We start from the raw sequence: 16,957 nt of genomic DNA on the forward strand, positions 1-16,957 counted from the left end.
GGCCCCACTTCCGGGATGGAGGGCGGGACCTGCCGCTGGCGATCGGGCGGTGAGCCGGTACTGGGCGCGCCTCTGTGACGTCACCGCGACCCCCCTCGCGCCTCCAGCGCGAATGGCCTTCCTCGGTGGAAGGTGTGACATTTGACTAGTGCGCCTTGTCTTTTCAGCCTGGACGCAATTGCGGGAAGAGGTGTTTTCGGGCGGTTTCCGAGTTCTTGCTCCGCATTGGGCCTGCAGAGTTGAGCCCGGCTCGGGTCTCACGCCCTGGTGGTATCGACCTTGGATCTCGTCAGCTCCTCACCTCCTCCCTCCTTGCACAGTCTGTCGGGCCCCAAGATGCCTGGCGTCTCAGCCCGTGGCCTCTCGCATGAGGAGAGGAGACAGCTGGCTGTGAACCTCACCCGCGTCCTGGCGCTCTACCGTTCCATCCTGGACGCCTACATCATCGTGAGGCCCCTGGGCTGAGGGCGGGCGCTTCTGGTGGGGGTGGGGGTGGTTAGGAAGCTACTACAGAGGGAATCTGCAGACAGCTTTTATCTCTTCGGAGCTTCAGCCTGTACAGGAAAGCTGATGACTAGAATAATTCCTCCCCCAGCCTTATCTCTCTAATACTTCATTTGTTTTGTAACCTCCAAAACCAGCATTTGGGCTGTGCTGCAATTGCGTTGACCTTTCCTAGAAACATACGAGATGTTCCCGAGCATATATGTTCAGGCTTTGAATACATTTCTGGTTTCGTGGTGTGTCGAGCAGTTGAGCTTTGCTATCGGACAGAACTGAACTAGAATGTTGCCTCTACTGTTGACATTGAACTTTTTCTTCCCCCTTTCATTCCTACCCCGGTTTTCTTAACTATAAAATCGACCCCTAACTGGGGGATGTCGGGGAGGGGAATGAGATAACATTTCCATGTCACCATCTTCAGAATTTCTCAAGCCACCATGCATTTATTAACCCACAATCTTGCCTCTACCTTCCCAATGCATTGGAAAGTCTTTCCCCTTTACCCCCCTCCCCCGCCCCCGTTATTTCGGAGACAGGGTTTTACTCTGTTTCGGACTAGTCTGAACCCTTGGTGATCCTCCAGCTTCAGCCTCCTAAATATTGAGATTACAAGAATGAGGCACCACACCCAGCCAACAATATAACTTCTCATTGTAAAACTTTGTTCTTTTCTTGGGGAGGGGGGTTGGTTTTTCAAGATAGATCTTGCTGACCTGGAACTCACTCTGTAGACCAGGCTGGCCTCAAACTCAAGAGATCCATCTGCCTCTGCCTCCGGAGTGCTGGGATTAAATGTGTGTGCCAACACTGCATGGCACAACCTTGCTTCTTAAATATTTTATTTATGTGCACATATATGTGGGTGCCCAATGAGGAGGCCAGGATATTGGGTCTGGAGTCTTTTTTTCCTCAGCAAGAGCAGCAAGTTCTCTTAATTCCTGGACTATTTCTCCACACCTTCTTGCTTCTTAGGTGCTTTGATGGGATGCTGACCCCTTGCCATTATCTACATGATACAGTGTCTGCTGCCTCTCTGTCTCCATCAATTTTTTTTTTTCTCTTCCCACTTTGACTACCTTGCAGTCATTGAGCTGTCTGGAATGGCCCTCCACTAAAAGGCAATGAAAACTGTATTGATGAAGAGGAAGTACTTGTCCAGATGAGGTGCACACTTGTAATCCTAGCCCCTGAGAACTAGATTCAGGTGAATCAGGAGTCCATCTTCACCTGGGCTACAAAACAAGTTCCAGCCAGGCGGTGGTGGTACACACCTCTAATCCCAGCACTTGGAGGACAGAGGCAGGTGGATCTCTACGAGTTCCAGGCCAGCCTGGTCTACAAAGCTGCACAGAGAAACCCTGTCTTGAAAAACAAACAAACAAAAGTTCCAGACCACCCTGGACTGGACTATTTTACTTAAAAAAAAAAGGGGGGGCTGGAGAGATGGCTCAGAGGTTAAGAGCACTGGTTGCTCTTCCAGAGGTCCTGAGTTCAATTCCCAGCACCTACATGGTGGCTCACAACCATCCTTAATGAGATCTGGTGCCCTCTTCTGACCTGCAGGGATACATGAGGAGGAATGATGTATGCATAAAAGCAGGCCAGCCATGCATAATGGTCCCTGCCTGTAATCCTACCCCTCAGAAGACAGAGGCAGGTGAATTGCCTTGATTTTTTTTCAGCCAGTTGAGATTCCTCTCATTCCCCCCCTCCCCAAACACACAGAAAAGCTTGTTGATGGGGAGCTGTGACTTTACAGCAGTGATTCTCAACCTTCCTAATGCTGTGATACTTTAATACAGTTCCTCAAGTTGTGGTGGCCCCAACCATAAGATGATTTCATTGCTACTTCATAACTGTAAATTTGCAACTGTAATCGTAATATAATCGTAGTATAAATATCTGATGTGCCGGAAATCTGATATGTGACTCCCAAAGGGCTTGAAACCCACAGGTTGAGGATGCTGCTCTTGAGTAAATACTAATCTAGGGCCAGAGAGATGGCACTGTGGTTAAAAGCATGTACTGTGTTAGTCAGTGGTGACACACGCCTTTAGCCCAGCATTTGGGAGGCGGAGGCTAGTAGATCTCTGATTTCAAGGCTAGCCTGGTCCACAATATGAGTTCCAGGACAGCCAGGACTGTTATACAGAGAAACCCTGTCTTGAAAAACAAACAAAAAAAGCATGTACTGCTTTTTCAGAGGACCAGTTCTGTACCCAGCACCCATATAACTGGTGGCTCCCAGCCATCTTTAACTCCACTTCCAGGGATTTTGATACCTCTCTTTTTTTCCATGGGCATGCCCATCCACAGATGACATACACATGATAATAAATGTATTTTTTTAAATTTTTGCCTAGATTGTATGAAGCCCTGAGTTAAATCCCTAATTACTGCCATTTTTTTTTTAATTGAAGGGTTTGTGGTGGTACACCACTTTAATTGCAGAGCTTGGATTGCAGAGGCAGGAAGTCTCTTTAAGTTCCAAGCTATGAGGGGCTACATAGTAAGACTAGTCTCAATTAAAAAAAAAAATCCTCTAAAGTAAAAAAGTAAATGAATTGCTTGCTTAAGTGTTTTCAGAATAGTGAAAATATATGTGTATTTACTTTTGCTTGTATTTTCTTTACATGATAACTTTGAACTGAAGTGTCAGTTCAAACTTTTTTTTCTCCATGGAGTTTAAAGTACTTGTCCATCAAGCTGTCTATTTAATAGTTTCATGGGTGTTTTATCAAATGTAGTATTCATGTTAACTGAAATCATTATTTGCATTACTTTGCAGTGCTGGAGATGGAACCCAAGATGGAGTGCATGGTCATCAAGCACTCTTTTTTTGTTGTTTTGTTTGTTTTTGTTTTTCAAAACAGGGTTTTTTTGTGTATAGTCCTAGCTGGCCTTGAGCTCACAGAGATCTCCCTGCCTCTGCTTCCAGAATGCTGGGATTAAAGGTGTGCAGGGTGCATCAAGGGCTCTTGACATTGAGTTAAACATCTCTTGCTGAATGTACAAGATTCTTGTCTCTCCAAGTTTAGAATAGATTTTGGTAAATAAATAAAGTCTCGGATTTTTGTTGTTGTTGTTGTTGTTTTTTTGTTTTGGTTTTTCGAGACAGAGTTTCCCTGTGGCTTTGGAGGCTGTCCTGGAACTAGCTCTTGTAGACCAGGCTGGTCTCGAACTCACAGAGATCCGCCTGCCTCTGCCTCCCTAATGCTGGGATTAAAGGTGTGCGCCACCAACGCACAGCTGTCAGAATTTTTTATTAGATGGGAATCTCTACATATAATTCTGGGTGCCCTGGAACACTGTATAGACCAGGCTGACCTTGAACTCACAGAGATCCTCCTTTGCCTCCTGAATGCTGAGAAAGGCATGTGCCACTATGCCAGGCTGCAGACCATTTTCTGGAGGCTGTTTCCCAGAAGACAGGATAGGTGGTCTTGCCATCAGACTTATGGAGACCAGAGTCTGATTCACTGGCAGGTAACTCCCCTAACAACTAAGGCTTTTAAATTGTTTTTTAGTTGATTATTCTCAGAAGGGGTATCACTATGTAGAACAGGATAGCCTTAAACTCACAGAGATATTCCTGCCTTTGTTACTGAGTGCTGGGCTCCTTTGGTATTCACCACCACACCTACCCCCCCCCCAAGCCTCAGAATTTAAAAAGAACAAATGAATGAGTTAAAATGCACACCTGTCTGTATCATAAAATAGCAAGTACTTAATGGTTACTTGTTAATGCTGTGTGTCAGTCACTGATCATGCTAGGGATACAGATATTTTAAAAATTGATCAAACCAGGCATTATGGTTTGGTATGCCTTGGGGCAGAGGCAGATCTCTATGGATTCTATGCCAGCCTTCTACACAGTTCAGTTTCAGGACAGCCAGGGCTACATAGAGAGACCCTATCTCAAAAAAAAAAAAAAAAAAAAGCAAAGACACCAGGTATGATGGCACATACCTTTAATCCCAGGGAGACAGAGGGATAGGCCAACCTAGTCCAACCTAGTCTATAGAACAAGTTCCAGAACACCCATGGCTACACAGAGAAATCCTGTCTCAAAAAAAAAAAAAAAAGAAAGAAAGAAAAAGAAAAAGAAAAGAAGAGAAAAAGAAAAGAAAAAAAAAGCAAAGAAACCAATAAACAAAAAAAAAAAGAAATTGCATGGAGAAAGCAGACACAAATAAATGGGACATTAATAAAATGAGAAGTATGTTCAGAATGCAGTCTCTATACCACCCAGACACTAGTGGAGGCTGGGGGCAGACTTGAGCTGATATAGATGAACAGGAGAGAACTGCTGGTGGCATCTGGTTGTTTGGGGCACTAGTGCCAGAAAAGGGCAGGTGGTGAGGTGGAGAGTTGAAATGGGGCTGAGAAAATGGAATAGTAGTAGAGTCCTTCTGACTGTTTGGCTTCTTCTCCTGCAGGAATTTTTCACCGACAGCCTGTGGGGCACACTCCCCAGCTCATGGCAAGAAGCGCTAGATGGACTAACCCCACCACAGCTGGCCACCCTGCTGCTGGGAATGCCCAGGGAAGGGGAGGAGATCAGGTATGTGCAAGCAGAGGAGCCCTGTGCTGGGGAATGAGAGTACTGAGCCATGTATTGAACCTTGTGTAGACAGTCTCATTAGATCATCTTGGCCTGCTACGTCATAAGCTTGTACACTCAGGATGTGATTGTGGGCTATTCACCGGCAGCCTGGGCTGGACTATCTCAGGTACAGGTCCGTGTGGCCACTTACCCTGCTGGCCCTGAAGTCCACAGCCTGTGCTCTCGCCTTTACCCGGACACCTGGCTTTCAGACCCCATCAGAGTTCCTGGAGAACCCCAGCCAAAGCTCCCGACTCATGGCACCTTTTCGAAAACATGTCAAGCCCAAAAAGCAGCATGAGATCCGGAGGCTGGGAGAGGTGAGGAGACTGTTAAGAGGCTAGACTCTCTGAGAGCCTGTGGGTTGTGAAGGTGGGTGGCCTTTACTGCACATGCAGGAACCAACATCTTCAGAAGTCCCCTTCCTTAGCAGGCATGCAAGGATCCTATCTTGTTGGTGCTGGGAGCTCTCCTGTTTTCTGAGTTGATTGGCAGCTATGTGGGGATGACTGTTTTACTCTTGTTCACTGCAGTCAGTTTTTTGTTTCATAGCTTACGGGGCTCTTGCTCTTGATCATTGACTAAAGGGGCAAACAAACTAAACATCATCATCCTCAATTCTGGTTTGACATCTCATGTCTCTGTCACCTTGGCTCCTTTACCATTCCTATGGCTTCAGGAGTCAGGAGCCAATGCCAAGAAGAGACTTTTGTTCCCTCTTTCAGTTGGTGAAGAAGCTGAGTGATCTCACTGGCTGCACCCAGGTTGTGGATGTGGGCTCAGGCCAGGTAAGCCAGACTCTCAACATGATGTCTATTTGAGTTAGGAGGATAGGTTACCAGCCAAGGCAGATTAGCAGACCTAATGCCCTAAGAAGCAGGTGCTGAGAAGTGGTGGGGGGAAAGTAAGCCTTTGGGTCCTGGGGCGCAGTTGTCTACACTCACTGATAAGGTGACAGTCAATAGGGCACTGAACAATGCTGTCCTCCCTCATGACTCTAGGGCCATCTCTCCCGTTTCATGTCTCTCGGGCTGGGGCTGATGGTGAAGAGCCTTGAAGGAAATCAAAGGCTAGTTAGCAGAGCCCAGCGCCTAGACCAGGAGCTCCTGCAGGCTCTGAACAAAATGGAGAAAAGGCACCCAAAGGTAAGCTCCTTGCAGCCTGCCCTACAGGAGCCATGTGCTTGGCTGGAACTGTATATTAAAACTCATTTTTCTACTTCCTAGTTTCTCAGTTCGAGATGGTCCCTATTTATTTCTGTTATTCTGCCCCTTCTTCCCAGAGCACCGCACATCTCAAAGGCACTTTCTAGTTTATGTAAGTGATTTCCACACTAGTATGTTCTCATAGTAAACTGTGTGGCCAGGTGGGTATTAGTATTTGCTGTGCTAGGGATGGAACCCATTGCCCCTGAGCTGTATCACTGTCTCATTGCCAATGGGAAATGGAAGAGCTAAGATACAGCTTAGTGGTAAGATACTTGTTTAAGCATTCATCAGGCCCTATGTTCTATCCTCAGCACCACCAAAAGAAAAGGGAAACTGAGCTAGGTATGGTGGTACATGCCTATAATTCCAGCACTAGAGAGGCATGGACAGGATCCCTGCAGATTTGTTGGCTTGTTCAACATATTGAGCTCCAGGTCAGAAAGGGCTGCAAAGACTTTGTGTCACCCTCTGCCATACCCAGAAGAAAGGATAAATAAAAAGGTCTACAGTCTGAAATGGTGGTCTCAACTCCTGGTTCAGAGTCTAGCTCTCTAGTGCCCAGCTTCTCTCCCATATAACTAAGAGGACAGGCCCATTCCTGTGGCCTGAGGATAACTACCCAACTTTACATCTGTCTTTGTTTTTTCTCTCCCCACAGGTGGTGCAAAGAGGTCCCCGCCATTCCCCCCATCATGTGGTTCAGTGGGTCAGCCCCACAGCCCTGTGTGAGGAGCTTCTGCTTCCTCTGGAGACATCGGGCCAGGGTAGTGCCCGCCTGCTACTCACGGGCCTCCATGCTTGTGGGGATCTGAGTGTTGCCTTGCTGAGACACTTCTGCTGCTGTTCTGAAGTGGTGGCCTTAGCCTCTGTGGGCTGCTGCTACATGAAACTCAGTGACCCTGGCAGCTACCCCCTGAGTCAGTGGGTAGCTGGACTGCCTGGCCATGAACTACCCTACAGGCTCCGGGAGGGGGCCTGCCATGCCCTAGAAGACTATGCAGAGAGGCTACAGAATGCAGGCCCTGGCTTGCAAACACATTGCTTCCGTGCAGCACTGGAGACAGTCATCAGACATGTCTGCCCTGAGCTTCGGAGGCCTGGTGTGCAAGGAATCCCCAGGGTCCATGAACTCAAGATTGAAGAGTGAGGTCTGGGGAGGCTCCCCACCTATGCCTACTTGTTAACACAGCCAAAGAAAATGTTTGAGCCCAGAGGAGTGGCATGGACTCTTCTAACCAGGGACAGTGCTCCAAATTTCTCTGAAAGAAGTTGTCCTCTTAAGACTAGGGGTATTAACTCAGTTGGTAGAATACTTGTCTACCAGTGGCTGTTGGTGGTGCACACCTTTAATCCCAGCACTTGGAAGGCAGAGGCAAGCGGATCTCTGTGAGTTTGAGGCCAGCCTGGTCTACAGAGCGAGTTCCAGGACAACTTCCAAAACAATACAGAGAAACCCTGTCTCGAAAAAAACCAAAAGAGAATACTTGTCTAGCATGCATGAGTCTAGGTTCAATTCCTAGCACTTTCTAAATCTAGGGTAATGACATATACCTATTAACCCTAGCACTGGGAAGATGGCAAGGATGTCCCAATTTTTCTCTCTCGCCTCTCCTGTTTTTTGAGACAGGGTTTCACCTTTAACAGTCTTGGCTGTCCTGAAAACTAGATCTGTAGACCAGGCTGGCCTCAAACTCAAGAGATCTGCCTGCTTCTGCCTCCTGAATGCTGGGATTAAAGGTGTGTATCACCACTGCCTGTTGCCCAACTTCCTTTTTAACCTCTAGAAATCAAATTCCAGAGTTTTGAACATGCTAGGTAAGTAAGTACTTCTATCACTAAGCTAACTACTACATCAGTCCAATAGTTTCTAATTACTAAAAATATGCCTAAATTGTGTAGGATTGGATGAAAATAAATTTTGGGGCTGTTTGCTATTAAACAGATAGCTCATAGCCTGAGAAACATTATTAAAGTGGGTAGTGGCACATGGCTGTGACTACAGCACTGTGGTTCTGGAGTCAAGGACAGCTTCCATTTTATTTTTGAGGACAGTCTATACTACATAGTGAGACTTTGTCCCCAAAACACAAAACAGGCAGGCGTAGTGTTTAATGCCTTTAATTCCAACACTTGGGAAGCAGAGGCAGGTGGATCTCTTAAATTCAAGGCTAGCCAAGTCTGCAGAGCAAGTTCCAGGACAGCTAGGACTACACAGAGAAACCCCGTCTGGAAAAATCAAAAGTAGAAATAAAATGCAAATCAATGTAGGAATAAGCTGAGACAAAAGTTTAAGAGGGAGGTGGAAGTTTCTAGAACTAATTGTATTGTGGCTGCTCCCACAGGTATGTGCAACAAGGGTTACAGCGAGTAGGTCTAGACCCTCAGCTGCCACTGGATCTTGCTGCCCTTCGGGCCCAGCAGGCCCAAGAGAATCGAGTGGTGGCCTTCTTCAGCTTGGCCCTCATGCTGGCCCCACTGGTGGAGACACTGATTCTGCTAGACCGGCTGCTCTATCTCGAGGAGCAAGGTGAGTCCTTGGCCAGTTTGCAGGGCCTGGACACCACCTGATGAGTGGGGCATTTGTTAACAAATGTAGATTCCTAGCAGCACCTTCCCCCAGACTGGTTTTGGTTTTTAAATTTATGTGTGCACACATACCTCATGCTTTTTGGGTATTGAATCCCTTGGTACTAGAGTTGCAAACAGTTGTGAGCCATCTGATGTGGGTATCAGGAACCAGAGTATATTGGAAGAGCATCAAGTGTTGCTAGGCACTGAACGCTGTCTAGCACTAGTGAGGTGGTTTTTAAGCAAGTGTCTCAGGCATTGAGAAAGCACAAGAACACTCTCAAGCTAGTGTTCTAATTAACCCTCACTTTCTCCTAGGCTTCTATGCTGAGCTCTTGCCCATCTTCAGCCCTGAACTCTCTCCCAGAAATCTGGTTCTGGTGGCCACCAAGACACCCCTGGGTCAGGCTTTCTCTATTCTTGAGAATGAAGACATCTAGCTGACGGTCTGAAACCAAGATGCCAACATGGCTAGTACATCTTACCATTTAGAGTGCCTGCTTCCTGCCTGAATTCTGGCTCTCTGCAAACTTCGGATTTATACCCTTTCTCTCCCTTCATATGTAATTTACTGTGTAACTTTTATTTATTAAAACTTTTAAGATTTAACTCCTGTTTCTGTAAGAGGGCAAGGGGCCTCTTCCTTGTTTTTATCTCCAAACATTGCAGGACCTGCCCTGGAAAGGCTACCAATCACCCAGTCTGTCCTGACAAGACAAAAAAGCTGCACTGTGCCTGGTATCCCCAAAATACAAGCATTTGGAGGGAAGGAAGAGGGGCGGGACAGTAGCTGCACTCAGGGCTCTTTATTGGTGTTGGGGGAAGAGCAGCCTCCACCCTCAAGGTAAAGACTGAGCAGGCAGAACCAGCACTCTCAGGCTCAATACCAATAAACCTTCTTGTGTTTTCGAGGCTCCTGGATCCCCATTGCCTCCATCACATCTTCTTCTAATGTCTTTAGCCGGGGCACATAAGTTTTTTTTAGAGCATCTTCCACTGATGTGTCCTTGGGGCCATCTGTTGAGTCAGAAAAAAGGAAATGATGTTTGCTGGCTGTTAATTTCTTGCAGTGTTAGGGATGGAATCCATGACCTTGCACACTGCTAGGCAAGTGCCCTACCACCAAGCTGCATTCCTAACCCCACTAACTTTCCTTTTCCTTACACCTCACATCCCTGTCTTCTTCCTGCCCATCCCCAGCTTACCAGTCCATATTTCAGGGACAATGCCATCTGCTCTAGGAAATTCAGGTTTGGGGATAATTCTCCCAGATCTTGTAGAGACGCGAACCCGCTCTCCTGACTCAGTAAATCTCCACTGGACCTCAGTGGGTTTCCTAGTAAGTAGAAAAAATTAGTCTACCTTAGAGTTAGAGCCCTGTACATTGAAGGCAGTGGCTGAGAACACCTGGATTACCACCTTTGTTTATGCCAGGGTTACTGACAGAATTGTGTGCAAGAAACAGACCCCACTCTGACAGTTAGGCACACACTTTTAATCCCAGCACTCAGGAGGTAGAAGCGGGCGGATCTCTTAGTTCCAGGACAGCCAGGACTACACAGAGAAACCCCCCCCCCCCCCGCAGAAAAGGAAACAAACCCTGAGTTCTAACATATCCAACACACCATGCTCATGTGATAAATGAGTCTGCCCAACACCTGTGTGGCCTCGATTTAGAAGCCCCTTCACCAGAGGCCTCTGTGCTTGCCTGTCCACAGGGTCCACTAGCTTGACCTGATGATGAAGTAATGGGGCTTCACTAGGGATCATGGTCCCTCGGTGATCCTTGGTTCTGCCAATATAGCGGAAATGCTGTCCAAGAGAAGGCAGTATTAGAAAGCAATATGTGTTAAGGGGATTTACCTACTACTGCTTAGTGTATTCAGCCCAAGCCCAGTGGTACAACCTGCCCCTTACCCAGTTTCCTGTCTCCCCATGCTGCTCTTAAGGAAAGAGGGACAGATGGAGAGGACTTCTCAATTCTCTATCATCCTTCCACTCACCGTGTTCAACCCCTCCAAGACAACCCAGTTCCGCTGCCGAATAACTTGGACCACTTTGCCTTGCTTTCCAGCATCCTTGCCTTCTAAGATCTCCACCTGAAGGAAGATGAGAGGACAAGGGCAGGAGATTGTTGTCCACTAGGCTTTCTGTCTCTCTGTCTTGAGGTTCTCACCATGTCTCCACAGAATAGGTGCCAGTCTTCATCAGAGATGGGCTCTACCACCACTGGGCGCCGCCTGCTCCATGGAGGATTCTTCCTCTTGTCTGATAGGGAGCCTGGACGGCTCATCCCATAGCGGTAGTGGGGAGGGAGCGTAGCTTTGGATGCCAAGGCCAACAGGGCCGAAAGTCGCATGGTTAGATGTGAGAAATCTCACCAGTGAAAGACTCAGAAACTTTCTTTGTCAACTATGAGTCAAGAGAAACAGAATGAAGATTTGGAGTAAGGAAGGCACTTTTTAAAAAAATTTTTGTATTATGTGCATTGGTGTTTTGCCTGCATGTATATCTGTCTGAGGGTGTTGGATCCCCTGGAACTGGAGTTACAGACAGTTGTGAGCTGCTATGTGGGCACTGGGAATTGAACCCAGGTCCTTTGGAAGAGCAGTCAGTGCTCTTAACCACTGAGTCATCTTTCCAGCCCCTTGTTTGTTTTTTTGAGATGGTCTTGCTATGCTTCCTAGAACTCACTATGTACACCAACCAGGCTGGCCTTGAACGCTCAGATCCATCTGCTTCTGTCTCTTTCCCCTAGTGCCAGGACTAAAGGTGTGTATCACCACACACAACCCAAGGAATATTATCAAAGTAACAACTCTCTTGTGCAGTGGACTTCATATCATTTCATCTTCTCACAAGTTATATTTGCAAATGAGAAAACAATGAGGTTATGTATTATAACAAAGCTACTATAAGTGTGGGGGTAGGGGCATTAATATTCAAAACCCATATATCTGACTTCAAAGTAAAAAATTCACTAAAGCTGCTAGGCAGTGGTGGCACATTCCTTTAATCCCAGCACTCAGAAGGCAGAGGCATGAGGATCTCTGTTTGAAGCCAGCCTAGTCTACAGAGCAAGTTCCAGGACAGCCAGGACAACACAGAGAAACCCTGTTGGGGGGGTGGGGGGTTGAATTCCTGAGGTCAAGGGCCACACTATCTAGATCCTTGAATTGCTATCTCAGGAGAGCTTAACATACTTAAGATACTTAAGATGGTTATTAAGTGAGTACATGAACAGCAGGGAATGAGGAAAACAGTTTACAGTGTCTCCAAGTATCAGGCCCCAGACCTTAGACAAGTGACTCCATGATGGAGAAACGTCATTCAGGCCATAAAACTCAGCACATAGACAACACCACCAACCAAAATGAAAACAAAGACCTAATCCATCAAAGTCCATAGTTCTGGGAGTCTCTAAATGTACTAACCTTGCTTTTTGGATTCATAGTTCTGCTTCTGGATAACTGTTCTTGTTAACTGAAGTATGTCAACCAGGATATGGTTTTGTGCTTAAAAATTCACCTTGTGAAATGCCTGGGGCTACATTAGGATCCCACACACTCAGTGTAGTCACGAGCCAGCTAATAAAGACTTTCTGTTGGCTTGAATCTGTGTCCAAGCAGTCTTCTCTGGTGGTTAACCCATTAATACCTATCCAACTTGTACCCTCACACAGGAAAGACCCGATCCTCCCTAAGGACAGCTTTTTCTATAAGACTTAAGGACCCCAAGGCTACACTCTAAGGTTGTGGACAGATTCCTGAGATAATTGGTAAAAAGTGAGTGCTGTAAGCCAGGCCTGACAGCTCCTTGGAGACAGAGGTAGAAGGACCGCAAGCTCAGTAACTGCTTGAACAACTTTGTGAGACCCTGTCTCAAAAAGTAAAAACAGGAGGCTCAGCATTTAAGAGCACTTTTTCCTTTTCCAGAGGACCTGCATGTACTTAATTCCCAGCACCCACATGGTGTTTCACAACCATCTGTAACTCCCATTCCAGAGGACCCAATGCCCTCTTCTGGCCTCTATAGGCATTAGGCATGGAAGTAATGCATATACAACATGTAGGCAAAGCAAAAATTTAAAAGATGAATAAATCCAATTTTTAAAAAATGGCAAAACAAGCCATATGTGGTAGTGCACTCCTATAATGCCAACACTTTGTAAGAAAGAACAAAAAGATCGTAAGTTTGAGGCTAGGCTGGGCTACACAGGAAAATCTTGACTTTTAAATATTTTTTTAAAGATTGATTTTATATATGATTGCTCTATTTATATGTGCACCTTTATTCCAGAAGAGGGCATCAGATCCCACTATAGATGGTTATGAGCCACTATATGGTTGCTGGGAATTGAACTCATGACCTCTGGAAGAGCAGCCTGTGCTCTTAACTGCTGAGCCACTTCTCCAGCCTCCAACTTTTAAATATTTCTTTAAATGAGGGAGAGGGAAGAAAGGCTCTGCAATTAAGAGCACTTTTTGGTCTTGCAGAGAACATCGATAATGCCAATTCCATACCCTATTTTGACCTTATGGGTACTGGGAACATACATGGTGTACATACATAGTGCCCACAATCACTCCTACACATTAAAAAAAAAAAAAAAAAAACACCCGAGCGGTGGTGGCGCATGCCTTTAATCCAAGAACTTGGGAGGCAGAGGCAGGCAGATCTCCGTGAGTTCGAGACCAGCCTGGTCTACAAAAGCTAGTTCCGGGACAGCCTCCAAAGCCACGGAGAAACCGTGTCTTGGGGAAAAAAGAAAAAAGAAAAAAAAAAAAAACCTAAAAATATCAATGATGAGTGAGTGCAGTAGGACATACCTTTTATCCTAGCACCTGGATGGCAGATTTCAGTGAGTTCAAGGCCAACCTGGTCTACATAGTGAGTTTTGGGCTAGCCAAGACTTCATAGTGAGACCCTATCTCAACGAAACAAAATAAAATGCTGTGATGACTCATGCCTCGGGAGTCAGAAGCATAACAATTACTATGAGTTCAAGGCCACTCTGCCCTACACAGTAACCTACAAGGTGAGACCTATTGAATCAAAACAACAAAGTAAAAAGGCTCAATGCAGAATGCTAGCCTAGCATGTAGTAAGCTTTCTAAACAGCTGCTGCTAGCCTGGTACCATGCTAAGTATCTCACAGAAGCCTAAGAGCAGCGATGAAATTGCTCCTAATCTCGTCATTGGGTAGGTGTGTGGGTGTATTTCAGAAAATTCTTAAAGCTGGTTCAGTCTCTGTAGGCCTGAGGCTCTGGAAGAAGAAAGCAGGCCCGGACACGCCCCCCTCCATCTTTCCCTGGGGTTCCCTACGCAACTGGAATACAGTAGTGCCACTTCCGCGGTGGGGCTTTCTTCTCAGTACAAGCCCTCAGGTCTCGGCCTCAAGCACTTCCCCTGTCAGACTCACCCAGACCGAGAATAGCTCCAACCTCCTAGTAAAGAGAAACCCAAGGAGGAGGACTACGCCCCAGGTTACGACTAGGAAAAGGAAGTTACTTGTGCATCCGCCTTCCGACGACCATCAGCGTGGAGCGGTCTTACCTTTCCCAACCTTTCTTTGCACGTGAGTGCTCTACTCCGGTAGTCTCCGCCCACCGGATTTCTGGGAGTTGTAGTCTAATTGCAGAGCGACGCCCAATAGCGAAGCGTGCCTCTCAGCTTGCTGGGAACTGTAGTCCGTCGCTACAAAATGACCTGAAACAGGAAATTTGGCCAAAAGTAGGAAATCCCGAGCGTGGGAGGCATGTCGGGAACTGAAGGCGAAAGATTCATAGGGTACTTTGCTTTAAATGCTCTGCGTGGAGGCCACTGGGAGTTGTAGTTGACAGAGACCATGGCTCCATTTTCTAAGTGGTTATAGTTTCCTATTCAAAGCATAGGGATCCATTTCTAGAAGAGATTACAGCCATTATGCCCTGGCTCTTCTCTGTTTGAGGTACCAGGTCAGATTAAAAAACTGCCCCACCTAATACTAGAGGAGCTAATCATTCTATATAAATTGGAGCATGCTGGGAGGTTTCCATCGTACCCACCTCCTCCCACCTGCCCTCCCACCATCAGTGGACTGGCAGGCATCCCTAGCAAAGACGAGCACTGAGACCAGATGTCCTGATCAACTCGTTCAGGACCACTCACTCACCTGTCCGCCCTGATCAGATCAAGTATGTTTTCTTTCATTACTGGGAGTCTGGTGCTGACTGAGAGCGCTTTGGATGGGCTCTTCCCTGTAAGCTGTCCAGTCTGTAATGTCAGGAGCTTTGTTAGTGGAATAATCAGTGACTAGAAGACCCTGAAGAAATGACCTTTGTTCTTAGGTTGTGTATAACTACGAAAGGATTTTTGAAGCCATCAACACCAGATGTTTGCCCTACCTCAAACCTCCACCTCTAAGAAAGCACCCACTACTGTTTGATCATCCTAGGCCTGGGATTTTCGGTCTCGCCCGAACTATCCCTAAACCAACCTCCCAGCAAGATGGACTTGGAGTCCATCTTCTCAACTGTTGTTTTATGAGATAGTGTCTCATGTAGCCCAAGCTCACTTTTCAAACTTGCTAGTTTCTGCCCTCACTTCCCAGGTGCTGGGGTTCAGCACCAAGCCTGGTTTATGTGGTGCCTCCAGACTGGACCCACCCCTAGGGTTTACTGCATGCTCCATATTACTTATTTGTTTTTGAGACACGTTTTTCTGTGTAGCTTTGTAGACCAGGCTGGCCCTGAACTCAGAGATCCGCCTGAGGATCAGGGAACTCTGCCTCCCAAGTGCTGGGATTAAAGGCTGTGCCAAAACCACTGCCCAGCCTTGTTGTGTTCTTACAGCTTTATCCCTAGCCCCCCAGATTACTCTTACTTCTAAAGGCTTTTTATTTTATTTTTTTGGTTTTTCGAGACAGGGTTTCTCTGTGTAGTTTTGGAGCCTATCCTGGTACTCGCTCTGGAGACCAGGCTGGCCTCGAACTCACAGAGATCCGCCTGCCTCTGCCTCCCTAGTGCTGGGATTAAAGGCGTGCGCCACCAACGCCCGCTTTTTATTATTTTTTATGTGTGTGTGCTTTAACTTTTTTTCTGAAACTGGGTTTCTCTGTGTAGCTCTGGCTATCCTAAACTCACTCTATAGACCAGGCTAATTTTGAATTCAGAGATCCACCAGGTGTTCCCCACCACCACATGGCATGCCTCCATAATTTTATGTGTACCAAATGTGTGCTGGTTGTGCCTGTGAAGACCAGAAAGCAAAGCCATCGGGTGCCCTGAAACTGGAGGTACAGGTAGTTGTGAGCTGCCTGTTGAGTACTGGAGACCAAACCAGGATCCTCTGCAACTGCCAAGCCATCTGCAGCCCTGCAAATGAATTTTGAAATTAAGTCCTAATTCTTGCCCTGAAGCCTTGTCTTGTTTATTGAGACAGGGTCTCACTGGGTAGACCTGGCTGGTCTTGAGCTCAGATTCCTACAGATCCTCTAGAGCTGGGATTAAAAGCGTGCGCCACCAACGCCTGGCTAGTCATGCACTTTCTATGACCATGTGTGGAACCTCCTCACACTCCATTTCTTTTTCTTTTTTGAAATACTGGCGATTGGACCTAGATCCTCAAGCATCTCTATGTATCTGGTCTCATGTATACTCCAGGCTGGTCTAGAGCTTGCTGCATATCTGCAGATGACTTCAAAATAATTTTTAGTTTTTTCTTTGGCTTTTTGAGACAGGATTTCTGTGTAACAGCTCTGGCTGTCCTGGAACTCTGTAGACCAGGCTGGCCTTGAACTCAGAGATTGCCTGCCTCTGCCTTATGCTGGGATTAAAGGCATGGGTCACCACCATCCAGCTTAAAATGATTAAGATTATCAATCTGGTCAGATAGTTTAGTTTTAGGAATTTAGCAGAATCACTGTATGGAGATATTAGAATGAACAGCTGCTTTTTAGTACTTTGACCTTGAAGAATCCTTGTGGAAAACAATGATTTCTTTGCTGAGGTGGGGTGCTTTGTAGCCATCCCATGACTTTGGTCACAAGAAGCCTCAGGCACACCTGAGGCGCTCTCATTACTGTGTATTG

At 46.5% G+C, this 16,957-nt stretch overlaps 2 protein-coding genes across 23 annotated transcripts; one reads left to right on the forward strand and one right to left on the reverse strand.

Annotated features, from left to right (window-relative positions):
* Positions 1–100: 100 nt before the first annotated feature.
* On the forward strand, positions 101–9,495 carry Rrnad1 (ribosomal RNA adenine dimethylase domain containing 1). Of its 19 annotated transcripts, XM_035451119.1 has the most exons (10): positions 101–447; positions 1,588–1,708; positions 3,878–3,990; positions 4,944–5,068; positions 5,238–5,430; positions 5,836–5,898; positions 6,112–6,255; positions 6,977–7,461; positions 8,661–8,845; positions 9,205–9,495. In XM_035451119.1, exons 3-10 carry the CDS (start codon positions 3,880–3,882, stop codon positions 9,324–9,326), a joined length of 1,428 nt encoding a protein of 475 aa, XP_035307010.1. In that variant the 5' UTR covers positions 101–447; positions 1,588–1,708; positions 3,878–3,879; the 3' UTR covers positions 9,327–9,495. The 19 variants fall into 19 exon arrangements, with proteins under 19 accessions (XP_035307010.1, XP_027248865.1, XP_027248867.1 ...); XM_027393064.2 differs by lacking the exon at positions 3,878–3,990 and having other exon boundaries at positions 5,218–5,430; XM_027393066.2 differs by lacking the exon at positions 3,878–3,990 and having other exon boundaries at positions 1,588–1,668; positions 5,218–5,430.
* A 177-nt stretch (positions 9,496–9,672) lies between these two features.
* Mrpl24 (mitochondrial ribosomal protein L24) lies at positions 9,673–14,594 on the reverse strand. 4 transcript variants are annotated; one of them, XM_027393073.2, is made up of 6 exons: positions 14,443–14,594; positions 11,063–11,298; positions 10,890–10,985; positions 10,595–10,698; positions 10,092–10,222; positions 9,673–9,903 (listed from the first exon to the last, which is right to left on the reverse strand). In XM_027393073.2, the coding sequence occupies exons 2-6, from the start codon at positions 11,243–11,245 to the stop codon at positions 9,767–9,769; spliced, it is 651 nt and encodes a 216-aa protein (XP_027248874.1). In that variant the 5' UTR covers positions 11,246–11,298; positions 14,443–14,594; the 3' UTR covers positions 9,673–9,766. The 4 variants fall into 4 exon arrangements, with proteins under 4 accessions (XP_027248874.1, XP_027248875.1, XP_027248877.1 ...); XM_027393074.2 differs by having other exon boundaries at positions 14,398–14,510; XM_027393076.2 differs by lacking the exon at positions 14,443–14,594 and adding an exon at positions 14,309–14,391.
* Positions 14,595–16,957: the final 2,363 nt, after the last annotated feature.

This window comes from Cricetulus griseus (genome assembly GCF_003668045.3).
Source record: "Cricetulus griseus strain 17A/GY chromosome 1 unlocalized genomic scaffold, alternate assembly CriGri-PICRH-1.0 chr1_0, whole genome shotgun sequence".
NCBI lineage: Eukaryota > Metazoa > Chordata > Mammalia > Rodentia > Cricetidae > Cricetulus > Cricetulus griseus.

Bases quoted from the DNA above. Each gene is read 5' to 3' on its own strand.
- Rrnad1 (XM_035451118.1), top strand. From the start codon at position 3,718: ATGCTGGGATTAAAGGTGTGCGCCACCAACGCACAGCTGTCAGAATTT. The intron at 3,991-4,943 runs GTAACTCCCCTA...CTTCTCCTGCAG, and splicing joins AGAGTCTGATTCACTGGCAG to GAATTTTTCACCGACAGCCT. The intron at 5,069-5,237 runs GTATGTGCAAGC...GGACTATCTCAG, and splicing joins AGGGAAGGGGAGGAGATCAG to GTACAGGTCCGTGTGGCCAC.
- Mrpl24 (XM_027393073.2), bottom strand. From the start codon at position 11,245: ATGCGACTTTCGGCCCTGTTGGCCTTGGCATCCAAAGCTACGCTCCCT. The intron at 10,986-11,062 runs GTGAGAACCTCA...ATCTTCCTTCAG, and splicing joins ACCTATTCTGTGGAGACATG to GTGGAGATCTTAGAAGGCAA. The intron at 9,904-10,091 runs GTAAGCTGGGGA...CTGACTCAACAG, and splicing joins TGTCCCTGAAATATGGACTG to ATGGCCCCAAGGACACATCA.